At 41.1% G+C, this 18,851-nt stretch overlaps 1 protein-coding gene across 10 annotated transcripts in view; it reads right to left on the reverse strand.

Moving 5' to 3' along the window:
* MAGI1 (membrane associated guanylate kinase, WW and PDZ domain containing 1) overlaps positions 1 to 18,851 on the reverse strand; it is an 869,123-nt gene that overhangs the window by 447,345 nt on the left and 402,927 nt on the right. For all 10 annotated transcript variants that reach the window (XM_068253813.1, XM_068253811.1, XM_068253812.1 and 7 more), the window contains exon 2: positions 13,583 to 13,699. In XM_068253813.1, the coding sequence (XP_068109914.1) occupies positions 13,583 to 13,699 (117 nt within the window). The remainder of the gene's footprint in view (positions 1 to 13,582; positions 13,700 to 18,851) is intronic.

Below are 18,851 nucleotides of genomic sequence, written 5' to 3' on the forward strand. Positions count from 1 at the left end.
ATGGAGAATACTGCTTGCTTGGAGGAGGCGATAAGCATGCGGATAAGAGCAAAGTAGGCTGTGCAGGGAGCCGAAGTCTGTGTGAGTCATTCTGTGCGAGTCTGTGCAGGGAGCCGAAGTCTCTGCGAGTGCAGTTGGCTGATGGTGTAATGGTTCAGGGCTCTGCCTCTGACACAAGAGACCAGGGTTCGAATCTCGGCTCTGCCTGTTCAGTAAGCTAGCACTAATTCAGTAGGAGACCTTTGGCAAGTCTCCCTTACACTGCTACTGCCAATAGAGCGCGCCCTAGTGGCTGCTGCTCTGCTCTGGCGCTTTGAGTCCGCAAGGAGAAAAGCGCAATATAAATGTTATTTGTCTTGTCTTGCCTGTGCAGGGAGCTGAAGTCTGTGTGAGTCAGTATGTTCAAGTCTGTGCAGGGAGCCGAATTCTGTGTGAGTCAGTCTGTTCGAGTCTGTGCACAGAGCCGAAGTCTGTGTGAGTCAGTCTGTGCGAGTCTGTGCAGGGAGCCGAAGTCTCTGCGAGTCTGTGCAGGGAGCTGAAGTCTGTGTGAGTCAGCCTGTTCGAGTCTGTGCAGGGAGCTGAAGTCTGTGTGAGTCAGTCTGTTCGAGTCTGTGCAGGGAACCGAAGTCTATGTGAGTCTGCTGTGCAGGGAACCATATTTACAGCTTGTAACAAAAGATAGATAACCACACTTCTGCTGTGCCCCTCAATGGGCTGCAGTAATTTACTGAACTTCAAAGGCAGCTGTGAAAATATTTATGAATTAGCACACAAATATTTATGAATTAGCACACAAAGGCCTAAAATACTGAATATCAATTACCAAACAATTTTGGCGGCCTCATGTAAATTACGCACCACCCTTATGGGGAGACACTCAGGTACCCTGAACAATATTCATACACAAACTTCAAACCAAAGTATCTTCATGTATCTTCATGTGCTTCTATAATTTTAATTTACAGCCTGCAGGCTGTAAATTAAAATTATAGAAGCACTAAAATACCGAATGCAGTATTTCCCCGCCCAGATTTTTTTTACCGAACACACTTTTATGAATGATAGCCAATGTGACAACCGAACACAGGGAACAGGTGCCAAACTCTTTGTTGGTGACTTGCAGGGAAGCGTCGTTTTGCAGAGGTTAAACAAGAGATACCTGAGCACCCATCTGAACTGGCCCTACGCAGTGGCCGCATAATTTATGGCAAGCCCAAATCTACACCCAACAGGTAACGATGCCTGCTGATCCACACACTGGACTCGCACTGTTTTATGCACATTTGAGAAGATGAAGGGGTATATTACTATGGACAGTAAATTAACTTCCATAACACATTCACTATATCAGCTTTACAATAACTAATGTGAGATAACGATACATCAGTTGCATAATCTCAACAGTACCACATACACACAGTACTGTATGCACTACATACAAATCTAGCTAATCTGCATTCATTAAAAAGTTTTTTCTTCTGTGGGACTCAAAGCACTTGAGAGCTGCAGCCACTTAAGCCCTTCCTAACTTGTGCATTGCTGTTCATGTTTTCAGCATAACAGTGTTATGCAATCCGCAGGGACATCATGGTTTCTGACAAATGCAAACGCACTGTGATTCCCATTCATTATAAGGAATGAGATTGCAACCACAGAATCACGTAGCAATGGCAGTGCTGTGTGTTCTATCGAAAACCTGAGTGGAGTAAAGGCCAAAGGGCTCTTTCATATCAGACGACGCGTGCAGGAGCCGTTCTCATGCACGCGTTGATAGCCTGCGGTTATCTCCGGTGCGACGCAATCAGCGGCGGTAGCTATTAATTGAACCCGACGGAAAACGCCGGCTCCCAGGTGCGTTGGATGAAAAACTGCGCCCGGGTGCGTCGGAACCGCAACGTACCGAAACGCAGCGTCGGGTGTGAAAGGTAAAATGAAAGTTTATGGACTTTCATTTTACCTTAGTTAACGCAAACTTTAGCGTTGCGTTAAAACGCTCAAAGTTTGCGCAGATGTGAAAGAGCTCTAAGGCATGCTCAGCAGGACAACGTGGAGTGTTGGGAGTCTTTTCCAAGGACTCCAGAATAGGATTCTGCTTTTGCCTGCATTCCAAATTTTGGGTTGTTTTTTCCGTTCGGTAACAAAATCTGACTGCTTTCTGCTTTTGTACACAGCAGCAGTGCAGATTCATATTCATGTCCAAATCCTTCTGCCGTGCCAATGTGCAGCAATGAGGATTTTGACGCAATTCCCCCCGTACGCAATTCAGAAGCAAGCTATTAAATGTAATGGACTGTCATTTCAGTTCCGCTGTGTGTGGGAAAATTGAGCAACTTGTCCCTAGTGGACACGTGCCCTTAAAGAAAACCTAAACCGAAAATTAAAAATCAAAATAAACATACACACCTCATACTTACCTCCCGTGTAGTCTACTCATCAATCTCTTTCTCCTCATCCACGTCCTGTTTGTCCACTGTGATCAATGGAATGTTCTGTCCTCCATTTCAAAAATGTCCATTAGAACATAACAACTTCCTGGTCAGCACAATGTTAAACTGTAATATCGCCTTTTTGAGCTGTAAGGAAACATGGACATCAGCTTTTTCAACTATAACAGACAGCAACTGATGTATAACTGACAGCAACTGATAAACCGTACTTCAGTTCTGATAAAATCTTGTCAGAACTGAAGAGATCAATGTAAGAAGAAAATGGTGAGCTTCTGAGAGGAACTGACGCCAAGGTACAGTAAGCATGTACTATTCATTTGCAGGTACATCATTTGTTTATTTTAAATAATTGTACTTGCTTCAGGTTGCCTTTTAAAGTGAACTTAAACCAAGTTAAATTATTTAAAATAAACACATGATGTACCTGCAAATGACTATTACATACTTTTCCCACTGTCAGTTTCTCTCAGAAGCTCGCCATTTTGTCAGAACTGAACTGTATCTGTTGCTGTCAGTTGTATATTTGTGGCTGTTAGTTATAACTGAAAGGACAACTGATGTGCAAGGTAATGTCCACGTTTACAAATAGCTTAAAGAAAACCTGAACTGAAAATTAAAAGTCAAAATAAGCATACACAAGTCATACTTACCTTCCATGTAGTCTACTCCTCAGTGTCTTTCTCCTGTCCCGCGTCCTGTTTGTTCACTGTAATCAAGAGAATTTTCTGTCCTCCACTTTGAAAATTGCCATTACCCATAACAGCTTTCTGGTCAGCACACAGTTAAACTGTAACATCGCCCACTTGAGCCATAGGGAAACATGGACATTACCTGGTACATCAGTTTTCCTCTCAGTTATAACTGACAGCAACTGATATATTTCAGATCTGACAAAATATTGTCAGAACTGGAAGGGTTTATTGTCAGAGGAAAATGGTGAGCTTCTGAGAGGAACTGATGGCAAGGTAACTATGCAATGTTCATTTGAAGTTACCACATGTGTTTATTTTAAATATTTTTACTCAGTACAGGTTCTCTTTAAGTGGGGGATATTACAGGTTAACAGTTTGCTACCCCAGTAGCTGTTATGGGGTCATCGCCATTTTTAAAATGGAGGATGAAGAATTCCATCGATCAAGGTAGAGAAACAGGACGCGGTAGAAAAGAAAGAGATTGATAAGTAGACTACATGGGAGGTAAGTATGACGTGTATGTTTATTTTGACTTTTAATCTTCAGTGTAGGTTTGCTTTAATGGACAACTGTAGCAAGAGGGATATGGAGGCTGATATATTTATTTACTGTTAAGCAATACCAGATGCCTGGCAGCCCTGCTGACCCTCTGCCTCTAATACTTTCAGCCATAGACCCTGAACAAGCATGCAGCAGATCAGATCAGATGTTTCTGACAGTATTGTCAGATCTTACAAGATTAACTGCATGTTTGTTTCTGGTGTTACTCAGACACTACTGCAGCCAAATAGATCAGCAAGTCTGCCAGGCAACTAGTATTGTTTAAAAGAAAATAATTATGGCAGCCTGCGTATATATCTCTCACTTCAGCTGTTCAGTTGTCCTCTAAGAAAACAGAATGGCATGTTCTGACCAGAAGAGATTGTTTGTCATTGCTGATAAAGTTACAAGGAACAAAAAAGTCCAGCATGTGAGGAGATACAACTACTTACCAGGAAAGTAGACAACTCACAAGAGAAATGCTTTAGGAAATATTAGTAAGATTTGTAGCTGATGACTTATAAAGGACAAAAATATGTTAAAAATCTGTAAATTACAAATGTTGAGATGAATCAGTGTCAAGTCCAAACACAGTTCTTGAATCCCCAGAGGATGCTCATATCTCACTTGTATGATGGGGAGGTCATCCTCTGATGTATGGGCAACTTTGCAGGCAGGAGGACACTATTACAAATCAAAGCCCTTTATCACGAAAACGATGTTCTTTTTCTGAAATATATGTTATATTCATGGGAATTATTCTTTCCTTGGGCCCCACAGCTTTAACACATAAATACAGCACACTCGCTGAATATAAATTGCCTCGTTAATTGAAGTATTGGCTGTTGCTGCGAGCCAAGGTGTTAAAGCCACATTTCCACTATGTCGCCTTTCAACACACTTTCCCAGTCGCACTCTTCATCACACATTATTCCACATCGCAGTATCTTCCAACAGGTAGTATAACTGTCACACACATGGACAGACCACATGTTACTGCTTAAGCTCAGGTGCAAAACTTCAGTAACATAAAATAACTAAGGGCTAGTGCACACCTAGAGCGCTTCTGAGCGCTTTTCAAAAACGCTAGTGCTTTGAAAAGAACTTGGCTAATGTATTTGAATGGGATGGAGCGCACCAGAGTGATGTGATTTTTTCCCAAATGCAAACGCGGCTCCTGCAGCATTTCTGAGGTGATTCAGCCTCAATGTTAAGTATAGGAAAGACGAAATTCGCTCTAAAAAGCGCTAGAACAAAAGCTGTACACTTCCAGCTCTATTGTACAAAAAATAAAAAATTGCTACACCAAAACTCTCCCAAAATCGCTAGGCATAGCTAGAAAATTGCTAGGCCCGTGACTAGAATCGCTTAGAAAAATCACTTCTAAAAACGCTGTGCGTTTGTGATTACACTAGCGCTTTTAGGTGTGCACCAGCCCTAAGACAGAATGATAAACAAAAAGATGAAAGTGATTGACTTAAAAGCTTCACTATGAGCATCAGTGTTTTCCCCCTAAAATGTTTCCAGCTGGGTACCATAAAAAAGTAGCTGGGTGCGGCACAAAGGGAGAATGCGGGGCCGATGCTTATCTCCGCAACTCTGCTTACAGCGCAGGAGGATAAGGAGGCAAGCCAATGACAGACAGGTGCTCACCAAAATTAGCCGGGTGAAGCACTTAGCTAAAGAGCCCGGGGAGGACACTGAGCTTTCACTGAAAATTTAGTGAACATTACAGGAGCACTCTTAAGTTTCATTGGATTGGGCAATCAGTAGGAAGAATGAATAATATTCATAACTTTTACTGAGTACCTGAAGTGATCCAAGATGTCTAAAATAAACACGTCAATTGTGGGGTCCTGATTCTCACTGGTCCCCTGGCAAAGCTGGCCTCCCCTCTGTTCCTCTAATTTGTCCCCCTATGTGTGGGTGTGACTGAAGCCAGTTGAGGGAAAACCAAGGGCGCTCTCCTTCAGTGCATGCTCTGTGCTACTCCGCACCCCTTATTTGTCTATGCTTCTGCACAGCTGTGTACAGCAGCCATGGCTAGAAGCATCCTAGGCATGTAAACTTAGAGAGTTGCAAAGGGAACACAAATAAGGACAGCTCCTTTGGATTCTGTTCAACTAAATTTAGTCACACCCATAAACAGAGGAGGGGCAAAGCTGAGGAGTGGAGGGGAGACCAGCATAACCAGAAGACCTGTGAGCATCAGGGCCCCATAATGGACACATAGCATGTTTGGTTTAGTACACTTTGGACCACTTCAAGTATCTGTCTGTTAAAAGTTAATTGCTGTTGAAATTTTAGACCTTCTTTATAGCCAGCTAGCTGACATCTCTTTGAATGAGTTGGGAGATTACTAGAGAAACAGGTTATTTGCATTACATCTTCAACATACATTCCAGCAAGAGCAATGGTGAGTGACTGCTAATAATCCAGTATGATGGATCACTAACAACCAACTCAACAACTTTGTGGATCATCTGAAAAAGCTCTTTATTTTCACTCAAGGCAATCATAATACATAATTCAGGAGGGTAAAGCCTAAAGTGTGTACATAGCTTAGAACACATAAAAAAGATCTATCTTAGACAGTGATATACTAGAAAACAGTCAAACCTGACTCCAAAGAAATCCTCTATTTTGGCTGGAGGTAACTTTTAAGACATATCCTAACATACAATGGTAATGTTTGTTGTCTGTGTTAAAAAAAGGTGACAGCTCTAGTTTTAGCTCACATGTCTCCTGAAAGATGTCTGTGGTTTTCAGAAAATTATCAGGGTCAGGGTCTGCCTAGCAATGTGGGCAATGGAACGCCTCCTTGGAAACTTGGGTGCCGAATAGACCAAAATAGTAATTACTGCTAGAGTGGCACCCAGTGCCCAATTTGGGCAGCGGAGATAGCAACGGGTTAGTTACAGTGTGTGTGTGTGTGTGTGTGTGTGTGTGTGTGTGCGTGCGTGTGTGCGTGTGTATGTGTGTGTGTGTGTGTGTGTGTGTGTGTGTGTAGATCAGTGTTAGGGGTAGGTAGGGGTAGGTTAGTGTTAAGCTTAGATAGCAGTAGGTTAGCATTAGCAGTAGATATTGGGGGGGTGGGGGTTATTATTAGGCTATGATAGTGGCAGGCAGCAGTGTTAGGAACACAAAAGGCTTAGATAACTGTAGGTTAGTGTTAGGTTTAAATGGTGGTAGTTTAGTGTTAGGAGTAGTTAAGGGGTGTTAGTGTTAGGCTTTGATAGTGGTAGGTTAATGTCCGGATTAAATCCCAGGTGTCAAACTCCAAGCCTGGAGGGCCAGATCCATGCCAGTGTTAAGGATGGACTGAGAAAGCAAGGAATGTGTTCTATCTGATGAACCACACCTTTCCTGATTCAGACCCAACAAATAATTTGAGCTGTGTCAAAAATTTGTAAGGACCTCGGCCCTCGAAGGACCGGTTTGGCATCCCTGGCTTAGATAGTGGTAGTTTCGCTTTAGAAGTAGATAAGAGAGGTTAGAGGTAGGCTTTGATAGTGGTAGGTTAGTGCTAGTCTTAGATAGAGGGAGGGTAAGTGTGAGAGGAAGGTTAGGTGAAGCACTAATAGAATATCAGTAACATTTCCAATTTTCTATTATCTGAATCATCCAACACCCAAAAGTAGAGTATATCGTCGGCTATTTTCCTGGCGCCCTTTTTTCGTAAACGCCTGCCTAGATCAGAACAGACTCCCTTACTCTCTCAATTTGAGCAGAATGTACAAGAGAGATGAATTTTGCTTAGGCCGTACATCACTCAGGCTTCTCTGCCTTAATTCACCATTTCAATGATAATACTCAGTTCCTTCCTCTGAAAGCTTAATAATAAATCTCAACAATAAATTCTAAGTGGCTCCCTCCATTTGTGAGGGCTGAACATGGAAGCTCTAGACAACAGGAAGCAGGTTGAACTGCCTTTTTTCATTTTAGCTGTCCGCCGCGAGGCGTGATGAATATGATATAAGCTTCTATTTGGCAGAGAATTTTTTAATGGAATATCAATGACACTGTTCTGTAACCCTATAAAGCTTTTAAATATAAGGATGTTAAATCAAACCTGTGTCATCCTTGTTTGAAACGGAACAATGTGTAACATTTCCATTATTTTATGGACCTTCTAAGGCAGCTCTCGGTGGACAGGCAGCTGATGGATGGGGAATCAAGGACTAAGTGCTGTGTGGCGGCAGGACGTGACAGGAAATTGGTTTCTGGACTTGTTTTAACTAACCTAGTAAAAATATGCTCCTGACACTTGCTGTGCAAAAGACGGATTTTCATGGTTTTATGACACCTACAGCGGTTTCTAGGAAAAACAAAATATAGTACTACAAGGAACACAAATCATTTTACTGACTGGCTGGTAGAGCTGCACTAAAAATGTAAAACATATTCTTGCCTGTGACCTAAGTTTCCCCCTGAGTGTTCTATATTATTATTATTATTATTATATTACTATTGTGTATTTATACAGTGCTGACATCTCCCACAGAGCTTTTCTATGGGGGGGGGGGGGGGGGGGGCACAAACGACCTAAAGATATAGCCCACATTGCAACATAAGCATACAGCCGGTAGCATATCTAGGTTATTTGACACTTGGCGCTGATTATTTACAGATACAAGCCCCCCCCCCCCCACTCCCTGGTTGTCTAGTGGTACCCCCCCATGTGACATCTCTGGTAGTCTGGTAGTAGTCCCCTTCCTGTCCCCATATAGCTTGCCTTATATTCTAGTGGTAGCGGGAAGAGGGGCAAACATAATTCTTCCCACCCATTCCACAGGCCCTCCTCCTGTGTCCCACTGCAAAATAGAACACAGTGGTGGGGCTTGTGAGTGAATCTCATCTGATTCCAATGTGTCCCTTCTCCTTGGCAGCTAGCAGCTCTATGCCCACCAAATCTCGTGTAATTTTGTGACATGCAGGAAACAGTAGAGTGAGCAGCCAACTGTGGAGGAACATGGATGCATCAGGATCAGGTGAGATTCACTTACAAGCCCAACCGCTGTGCCCCACTCTGCAGTAGGACACAGGAGGAGGGCCCATGGAGAGGGAGGGAGGAATGATGCCAGCCTCCCTCCCCAATGCTAATCGGCCCCACCACCTGCAGCCACGATTACTTCTGTCCAGGTGTTACACAACGCCCTCTGCTTAGAACGTCACTGCCTACAGCTTCAATTTCCATGCTCTGTCCCACCTTCCCCTAACTGCATCACTCAGAGCTAACATGAGCATTATTATCCAAATTAGAGGCTAGGGTGTACCAAACTCCATCTTTAAGAACAGAACAACCTGATACTGTCTTTGGGATTCCTGGAAAGCTCTCCTATACAGCCCAAAATTCCCATCATGTGTATTATGTTTTTAAAAAAGTTCTAATGACTTGCTGGGTCTTTTCTTTGCAACTCCCCCCCCCCCCCCCAACACAGTTTTCAACTGGCAGTACAACAGAAAAGATAATATTGCAGAAGAATTATGGGAAATTGCTCAAATAGGCTGAAACATGACGTAATAGTTGTAATTAATGAACTAACACTGTTGTGCTTTCTTCAGTGTAAATGCAATCTAAATGTAAACCCTTACACGCCCAGTGGGCCTAATTACATTTACAATAAGGCTAGAAGAAAGGAACACTTCCATTTTAAGAACAGCAAAAAAAAAATATCAGATTCCAGTCGTAAGTCAAGATGGGACACAAAATGAAAAACCTATCCAATTAGCTACTTTATCTAACACTATATACATACACACACACACACACACACACACACACACACACACACACACACACACACACACACACACACACACACACACACACACACACACACACACACACACACACTTGGATACGAAAGTTTGGGCAACGTTGTTTATTGTCATGATTTTCCTGTATAAATCGTTGGCTGTTACGATAAAAAATGTCAGTTAAATATATCATATAAGAGACACACACAGTGCTATTTGAGAAGTGAAATGAAGTTTATTGAATTTACAGAAAGCGTGCAATAATTGTTAAAATAAAATTAGGCAGGTGCATAAATTTGGGCACTTTATTGATTGTCATTTTATTGATTCCAACACCTTTAGAACTAATTATTGGAACTCATATTGGCTTGGTAAGCTCAGTGACTCCTGATCTACATACACAGGTAAATTCAATTATAAGAAAGAGTATTTAAGGGGGTCAACTGTAAGTTTCCCTAAACTTTAAAATTTTCTCTGAAGAGTAGCAACATGGGGGTGTCAAAACAACTCTCAAATGACCTAAAGACAAAGATTGTTCACCATCATGGTTTAGGGGAAGGGTACAGAAAGCGGTCTCAGAGATTTCAGCTGTCTGTTTCCACAGTTAGGAACATTTTGAGGAAATGGAAGACCACAGGCTCAGTTCAAGTTAAGGCTCGAAGTGGTAGACCAAGAAAAATCTCGAATAAACAGAAGTAGCGGATGGTGAGAACAGTCAACCCACAGACCAGCACCAAAGACCTACAACATCATCTTGCTGCAGATGGAGTCACTGTGCATCGTTCAACCATTCGGTACACTTTACACAAAGAGATGCTGTATGCAGAGGAAGCCTTTTCTCCTCCCACAGCACAAACAGAGCCGCTTGAGGTATGCTAAAGCACATTTGGACAAGCCAGCTTCCTTTTAGAATAAGGTGCTGTGGACTGATGAAACTAAAATTGAGTTATTTGGGCATAACAAGGGGCATTATGCATGGAGGAAAAACAACACAGCATTCCAAGAAAAATGCCTGCTACCTACAGTAAAATATGGTGGTGGTTCCATCATGCTGTGGGGCTGTGTGGCCAGTGCAGGGACTGGGAATCTTGTCAAAGTTGAGGGACGCATGGATTCCACTCAGTATCTGCAGATTCTGGGGACCAATGTCCAGGAATCAGTGATAAAACTGAAGCTGCCCCGGGGCTGGACCTTCCAACCAGACCCTAAACACTGCTCAAAATCCACTAAGGCATTCAATGCAGGGGAACAAGTACAACATTCTGGAATGGCCATCTCAGTCCCCAGACCTGAATATAATTGAAAATCTGTGGTTTGAGTCAAAGAGAGCTGTCCGTGCTCGGAAGCCATCAAATCTGAATCAACTAGAGATGTTTTGTAAAGAGAAATGGTCCAAAATACCTTCAATCAGAATCCAGACTCTCATTGGAAGCTACAGGAAGCGTTTAGAGGCTGTAATTTCTGCAAAAGGAGGATCTACTAAAGATTGATTTCATTTATTTTTTGTGGTGCCCAAATGTATGCACCTGCCTAATTTTATTTAAACAATTATTGCACACTTTCTGTAAATCCAATGAACTTCACTTCATTTCACTTCTCAGATATCACGGTGTGTGTCTCCTATATGATATATTTAACTGACATTTTTTATCGTAACAACCAACAATATATACAGGAATTTTTTTTTTTTAAATGAAGTTCAGTTCTTTCATTAGCAATAAAGTATTTAGTAAAGTTCAGACAATTACTACCATTGTAGGCAAAAATGTTAGAAATTTCTAGTTCAGTGCCATGTATAGCGGCTTTCCTCCTAATTCTCATTTACAAACTTTTATACAAAGACATTAGACAAAAATCACCTATAATCCACATATTCACAACAGCTGGTGTTCATACCTTTTAATATTTAGGACTCTTTCATACTAGGAGCTGATGCGTGCGTTTTGACGGATCGCTACTAGGATGCGGTTGGAAAGGTAACATGAAAGTCTATTTGACTTTCATGTAAACTTTCATATTTGACAAAGAGTTCCAGAGCATTACATTGTAATGCATCTGGGAGCTTCGTAATGTCCAGCACCAGCACTTTTCCTTCGGGTGAATTGGAACAACCGCCACTGATTGGCGCCACACCACAACTTCCCGACGTCACGCTGCAGGTCATAACACATGCATGAAATTGGTTCATGCACACGTTATGTAATGTGAAAGAGGCCTTAGGCTTAACTGTATATCCTCGAATATAAGTCGACCCCAAAATTTGACCCTCTTAAGCTGGAATTTTTCATTGACTCGAATACAAGTCTACCCAGCAGTTATTGGCTGCACTTGGTGACTAAGAGGAATTAACAGCTGCACTTAGGGAACAGGAGGAGTTAAGGGCTGCACTGAATAAAGTAATGCAGCAATTAACTTCTACTGGCCATTTAAGGCTCATACACACATCAGACCATAGTCTTTTGAAAATGAAAGATCACAGACCAATCTTACCACCCTTCCTGTAGTATAAGAGCCATACTCTACACAGTCTATTCTATGGAGCTGAACTCCACATCAGAAAAAAATCTTTGCAAGATTCTGCACACAAAGATGCTGTACAGACACAAAAGATCAGTATCTGCAAAAGATCTGTCCCTGCCAAAATTCCATTCCTGCAAATTGCAATGATAGTCTATGAGATCTGCAGATCATCATACACACATGATTTAACTGACATTCATCTGCAGATCAAGCAATCATCTGCAGATCTGAAAATCCATCCTGGTGGATCTGATCTGCAGATGGATGTCAGTTAAATCATGTGTGTATGATGATCTGCAGATCTCATAGACTATCATTGCAATTTGCAGGAATGGATTTTTGGCAGGAACAGATCTTTTGCAGATACTGATCTTTTGTGTCTGTACAGCATCTGTGTGTGCAGCATCTTGCAAAGATTTTTTTCTGATGTGGAGTTCAGCTCCATAGAAAAGACTGTGTAGGGTATGGCTCTCCTACTACATGAAGGGTGGTAAGATTGGTCTGTGATCTTTCATTTTCAAAAGACTATGGTCTGATGTGTGTATGTGGCCTTAGTGCAGCCAATAACTCCTCCAGGCCCCCCAAGTGCAGCAATTATCCACTCCCCATCTTAGTAAGCACTGCAGTCCAGTATCCTCCCCCTGCCCTTTACTTTTTAATTGTTGTAGCCAGGTTTGTGACCTGTTTTTTTCTTGGCATTTCCTTTATCAAGAAAGTGTCACTTACCACTGGGTGAATTAGAGCAATTTACAATCAATGAAAAACAATAAAATATTGGCTTCATATTTTCCCAATGGCAATGATCCTTCATCTATACCACTGTGTTTTTATTCAACATCCACATCTAATGGTCACTGGAAATGTTCTTCCTACCACCATTACTTTGCCTAACTGGGATACCCATAAAACTACTCAACAGTTTTCCAACCTGCATGATCAATGAACTGGTACTTATCCACTTCAGACACATTTTGCAGTCACACTGTTATAGGGCTGCACCAATCAAGGAAACACCAGTGCCCATGTACAGGTACCTTAAAGAATAACTGTACTTATGCATGCAAGTATAGGTATTGCTTTCATAAGTTTACTTTCACTTCAGGTTTGATTTAGGCCTGAAGTATAAAACTGGAAAAGATTTGATGCACACACAACTAAAACATGCAGATAAACACAATAACAGCAATGAATATTAGGATTGTCAAGAGCATGAAAACAGCATCTGTATTGCCTTTATGATTAGTCAGGACCATTTTTCAAGTGCTGATTAATATAACTATGAAATTGTTGCAAACACAACATAGACTCCTGTAGCATGTTAAATTACTGACAACAACCTTATTTCCAAAGTCTAGACTGCATAAAAATTACAGCTAGGCACCCAACTATTTGATAGAAAAAAAAACTCTAGAAAACAGGGACTCTTAATTCTCACAAAAGAATAAACTGTGACATATAAGCAAAATTAGTTTAGCCCAGTAACTGAATATGTTGCATTGCTGAAGGAGTCCCTCCTTTTTACAGTTTTATTCTTTTTACTTTTTATTCAATACAGGGTGTCGCTTGTAATTCATATTCAGCTGCGGTTCTTTTAGAAGCTATCTTTTACAAGGATGTACTCACAAGGCACTGCATGGCGATAAAGATTATCTCGAATGATCTGCTGCAATTCGTGGTCTGGAGATGCTTTCTGGAACCTCTGGTTGAGATAATGCCTTAGGTCCTTGTTGAGCCTGCTTCCTGTAAGAAAACACACAAAACAGCTTATAAGTAGTGCGTCTACACTAAACCCACTGAAAGGAGTTGATGCAAGGGATAGTTTTAAAGCTTTGCAAAAAGATAAAACAAATAAATAAAAAAAATGTTTTCCAGTTATTCTCTTATTTGTTTAGCAATAGCATAGTTCATGTAAGTTAACAATGCAAAGCAGCTCTGTGCTAGTTTCAATGAGCAGCCTATCTCAACAGAGACCTCTTCCAGCAGTAGTTTTCATTAGAATTAGTAAACACAATGCTATGTTCAGAAAATTAACAACCCTACCAGTATTTTTACAAATACAATTGTTATTTTTAAATCAATTACCATACACTTATCAAACGCCTATCAAAATATATTTGCATTTATTTACATCCCTGTCAATGAATTAAATTGATTCTTTAAATGTGTTCAATAGGTGCATTGCAAATTACCAGGGAGTGCTGTGAATAGCCCCAATGATGAGCCGAGGTCCCACCCTCGAGACCATCGTCTCCAATGAACGTACGGAGCAGCTAGTATATCATATTCAGCCTGCATGAGTGAGGACAGCAGAGGCAGCATTGAGCTTCCTGGAGGTAGTATGTCAGTGCGGGCATAGCGGGACATCCGTGGGAAGGGCACACGTGGCTCAGAGGACACAGATCGGGGGTCAAATTAGCATGCGGGGACAGAGGACACAGATGGAGGGACAGATGAGCACTCAGGAAATGTATTTACACGGGGGAGTGTATTTTTTTTACACTGCTCTGCTCCCCCCTCGCTGCAGCATTAACGGTGGTCCAAATTGCATTATTCAGAACATAAGATGCACTCACTTTTTCTCCCCACATTTGGGGGCAAAAAAGTGCGTCTTATGGTCCGAAAAACTCATTAATTGTTTTTGCTGCAACTATGTACAAGTTGTCCAAACATTTGTTCCAAATGGCTTTGCTGTTTGCAAAAATCACTGTGCACTGCAGCATTTTGGAGCCTCTGCACTGCAATACAAAGTATAGGATTACTGCAAAATCGCTGTACAAAAGTGACTTTGCAGCAATTTTACTACCCAGGGTTTGGTAAAAGGAAATATCAATCACTGTACAGACTGGTAGCATCAAATTCAAGCACCAGAAATGGCTCTGAAAAGCGCTGCTAAAATTTCTTAGCGACTGTGATTGGGTTTTGCGATTTCTAGGGCCCGTTTCCACTATCGCGAATCCGCATGCGTTGTCCGCATGCGGATTCGCATAGCCAATAGAAGTGGATGGCCCTGTTTCCACTTGTCAGTAATCCTGAGCGGTTTTCTGTGCGGGAGAAATCTGCACGGAAGAGCCCTCAGAATTTGCACCCTGCACACCGCTATGCGAATCGCAGCTAATGTATCTAATAGGGAAATCACATGCGGTTTTGGCATGCGTATTTTACCGCGATTTTGCATGCTTTTTTGCATAGAAACTAATGTTTAATCACACAGTCAGTGACATGGTTAAAATCGCATAAGTACTAACCTATGCGAAATCGCATGCAAAATCAAGGTAAAATATGCATGCGGAATCGCACCCGCATGCGATTTCGTCAGCGGGGAATCAGCGGCGATTCCGCACAGCACAAGTGGAAACGGGCCCTGTGGGTTTAATGTGTGCTTATACCTCTGCTAGAGAGATCGACCAATTTGCAGTCTGTGTAATGCTAGGTACACACCATACAATACCGTGTTAGATAGATGGCTCGATAGATAATTTTCGACATGCGCGATCTTTTTTTATTTCGTTTTTCTGATCGATTTCTCATAAAAGTGAATGGAAATAGATGAGAAAAGATAACGGAATCAAATCGGAAATCAATCAGAAAATCAAATCTGAAAACGATTGGACGGAAAATTGACCGAAAAAACGCATCGTGTGTACCCAGCATAGCAGTTAATGGCATAAGAAACTAGATAATGCCAAAGTTTAGGAGTTAACTCAGGAACACAAGCTGGGTGAAGTACCTGAGGTACCTGTGTTGGTCATAACTGCCATTGACCAGTTTTTATCAGATTTCCTGCTTGTCTGATACAGGAAGTTGGAGGAAACCTCCCCAGCAGGGACACAGACAAGAATAAAAGAATGTGAGTGCTCTCCAATGTGTCAAAAACCCCATGTGCCTTGATTTACACTTTTACAATTATTACAAATGTGTACCAGATGGAGACTGCAGGCAATTTATGTTTTAATTACAATACACTATAAAGACCATTACTTCTAACCTCTCCGACAAGGTTAGTATTCTTAGAGGAAGGAGTGAGCTTGCTGCTTAAGTGGGAAAAAGATATTTTGCACTCTCAGCAAATTTAATTATCTAATATAAATGTGATCTAATGTTCTTATATGTACATACTTAATGAGAATCTGCTGAGAAGTGCCTGGCAATTTAGAGAAAATCAGTTTATCTGACTCCAGGCAAAAATATTGTTTTACCCTTCAAATGCAGAAGTCATCTGCATTATAAAAACAGAAGCAATCATACAGCCAGAGATCATTATGGTTTTGCAAATCACAACTAAAAAATAAACACAGCTGAATGTGTTTGACAGAAGTACAGAGACTATTTTGCTGGGGCTGTTGTGTATCTCACGTCAGGCCACTATTAAGGCCCGGTTCACATCTGCGTTTTTTACGGAATGTAACTGGAACGTATACTGTACAAACGGAACGGATGTGAAAGGATCCAATGTTAACCAATGGATCCATTCACATGTGTCCGCTGGTACAGATATGTTCCGTTCCCTGGACCAAAAAAATGCAGCAGGCCCTAATTTTCCGGACCATTCCCCCCGCGGAACGGAACTGCAAAAAAAAAAAAAGGCTGTTGCATTGGGGCAATGGGAAACAGAACGTTTCTTCACACTAGTGGTATAAAGAATCAATACTTACCCAGGCTTCCTCCCGCCCCCTTAAACACGTGCGAGTCCCTCGCCGTCCTCCCGCGATCTGCCGTTCAGCCGCGATAAGCCCCAGGAACTTGCTCAGTGATGTCAGTCTGGGTCTTCTGCGCAGTAGACCCAGACTGACATCACTGAGCAAGTTACTAGGGCTCATTGCAGCTGAACGGCAGACCGCGGGAGGACGGCGAGGGACTTACACGTGTTTATGGGGCAGGAGGAAGCCTGGGTAAGTATTCATTCTTTATACTTTGTCAAATCTCTGGTGGGAGGCACATATGTAAACTGTTGTAATTCCTACACCGTTCACCTGATTTGGATTAAATTAAATTTATTGAATTAAAGCTGACAGTCTGCAGTTAAAGCACAGTGGCCTCAATTAACTTAGCTTTATCGCACACTCTATTGAACGTTTAATCTAATTTTGAGTATAATCTAATTTTGAATTCACTAAGGTGTTATAGATTTATCGAATGTTTTATCGATAAAATGTTCAATAAATCTATAACACCTTAGTGAATTCATAATTAGATTTTACTCATGAGGTAAATTATCAAACGTTTGATAAAGTGTTTGATAAAGCTTAGTGAATTGAGGCCAAAGTGTTCATTTTATTTCAAATCCATTGTGGTTGTGCATAGAGCCAAAAATGTTAGAATTGTGTCAATGTCCAAATATTTATGGCCCCGACTGTAAATACTAAATAATAATTATTATTACTCCACCCAGTCCCGAAGTGATGCATTTCAGAAACAATGAAATGACTAGATGAAGAACATTACACAAAGCACAAACAAAACTTCATCAAAACAGAAGCATACAAATCTTGCCATCAATAAACTGGTGACTCGTGCTAACAAGACTGAAAAGCTTTCTAATTCCCCAAACTGTTCCTAGTTTCATTGTCTTTGCCGTCCACAGTTCTGTCTATAAACGAGGCAAACATTTCAGCTCTCATTCACTGTAAAATATACAGCAGTTTCAATAACTATCTGCAAATCACATTGCACCTCTCACTTCCTCACTCAGAATGAAGAGAACTCACAATAAAATTATTTTTTTGTATAGCTTAGCTATACTTCCTAAATGAAAGCATTCAGGAGTTTCCTACTGTAGACACACAGGAGTGCTGACAAGCAGGGCCGGAGTTCTGCGTAGCTATATTCAACTGACAAAACACTTTTCTCTGCATAACATTTCCAGGAGCGATCAATAGCCATATGGAGGTCGACATCGGGAAGCTGAACAAATTACGGGGAAGAAGCTAAAGTTAGCTGTTGGGAATGAGCTTAAAGGTGGCCATACACGAAACAAAAACAAAAAAAAATCAGTGAATTTTCATTTTTTTTTTCCATTAAAAAACTCAATTTAATAAAAATTGTAAATAAACCTTTTCCGATTGAGAAAAAAATGATTGATTTTTCTTTTTTTCTTATAAAATCTGATTGAATGTGTTCAAGAAATCAGACAGAAAAATATAAAAATTCAGTTTTGTTCGATCGTTAGTTTATTATTTTTGGAAAAATTGACCATAAGTGTATGGTATATTGGTTAATTTTTTCTGATTATTTGATCAAGTGGAAAGATCAAGCAGATTTCTCTTGTCAAGAAAAACCCCTAAAAATTGCTTGTATGGCCACCTTAGGGCTATGCTCACACTATGGGCCCGATTCAATCCACTTTTCCTTCTAAATTTTCTCCTAGGAGATTATTTTTAATCTTCTATTTAAATTGACTTTTCAACTCACTGCAATTGAAAAAGTACCAAAACGTAGGTGAAAAAGTACTGCCAAAATTATTCTGAGTATTTTCTTGCTTGCTGGTTATTTTAAAGGGCATTTTATTGATAAGGTGTGAAATATCACCTAGGAAATAATTTAGGAGAAAAAGTTTATTAGATCAGGCCCTATGTGGTTTATGTAACACCCACACTACAATGCGGGCTTTACGCAACACACACTCTGCACACTAGAATGTGCATGTTGTTTTCATGGCATAAAACGATCGCTCACTTTATCCAGGAATACACTGTACACTTACCGGAGTAGAGCAGAATGCAATATATTAAACACAAAATATTTATATCAGGCTTTTCTCCTGGCGGACTCAAAGTGCCAGAGCTGCAGCCACTAGCGTGCGCTCTATAGGCAGTAGCAGTGTTAGGGAGTCTTGCCCAAGGTCTCCTACTGAATAGGCACAGGTTTACTGAACAGGCAGAGCCAAGATTCGAAC

This window comes from Hyperolius riggenbachi, chromosome 9, assembly GCF_040937935.1.
Source record: "Hyperolius riggenbachi isolate aHypRig1 chromosome 9, aHypRig1.pri, whole genome shotgun sequence".
NCBI lineage: Eukaryota > Metazoa > Chordata > Amphibia > Anura > Hyperoliidae > Hyperolius > Hyperolius riggenbachi.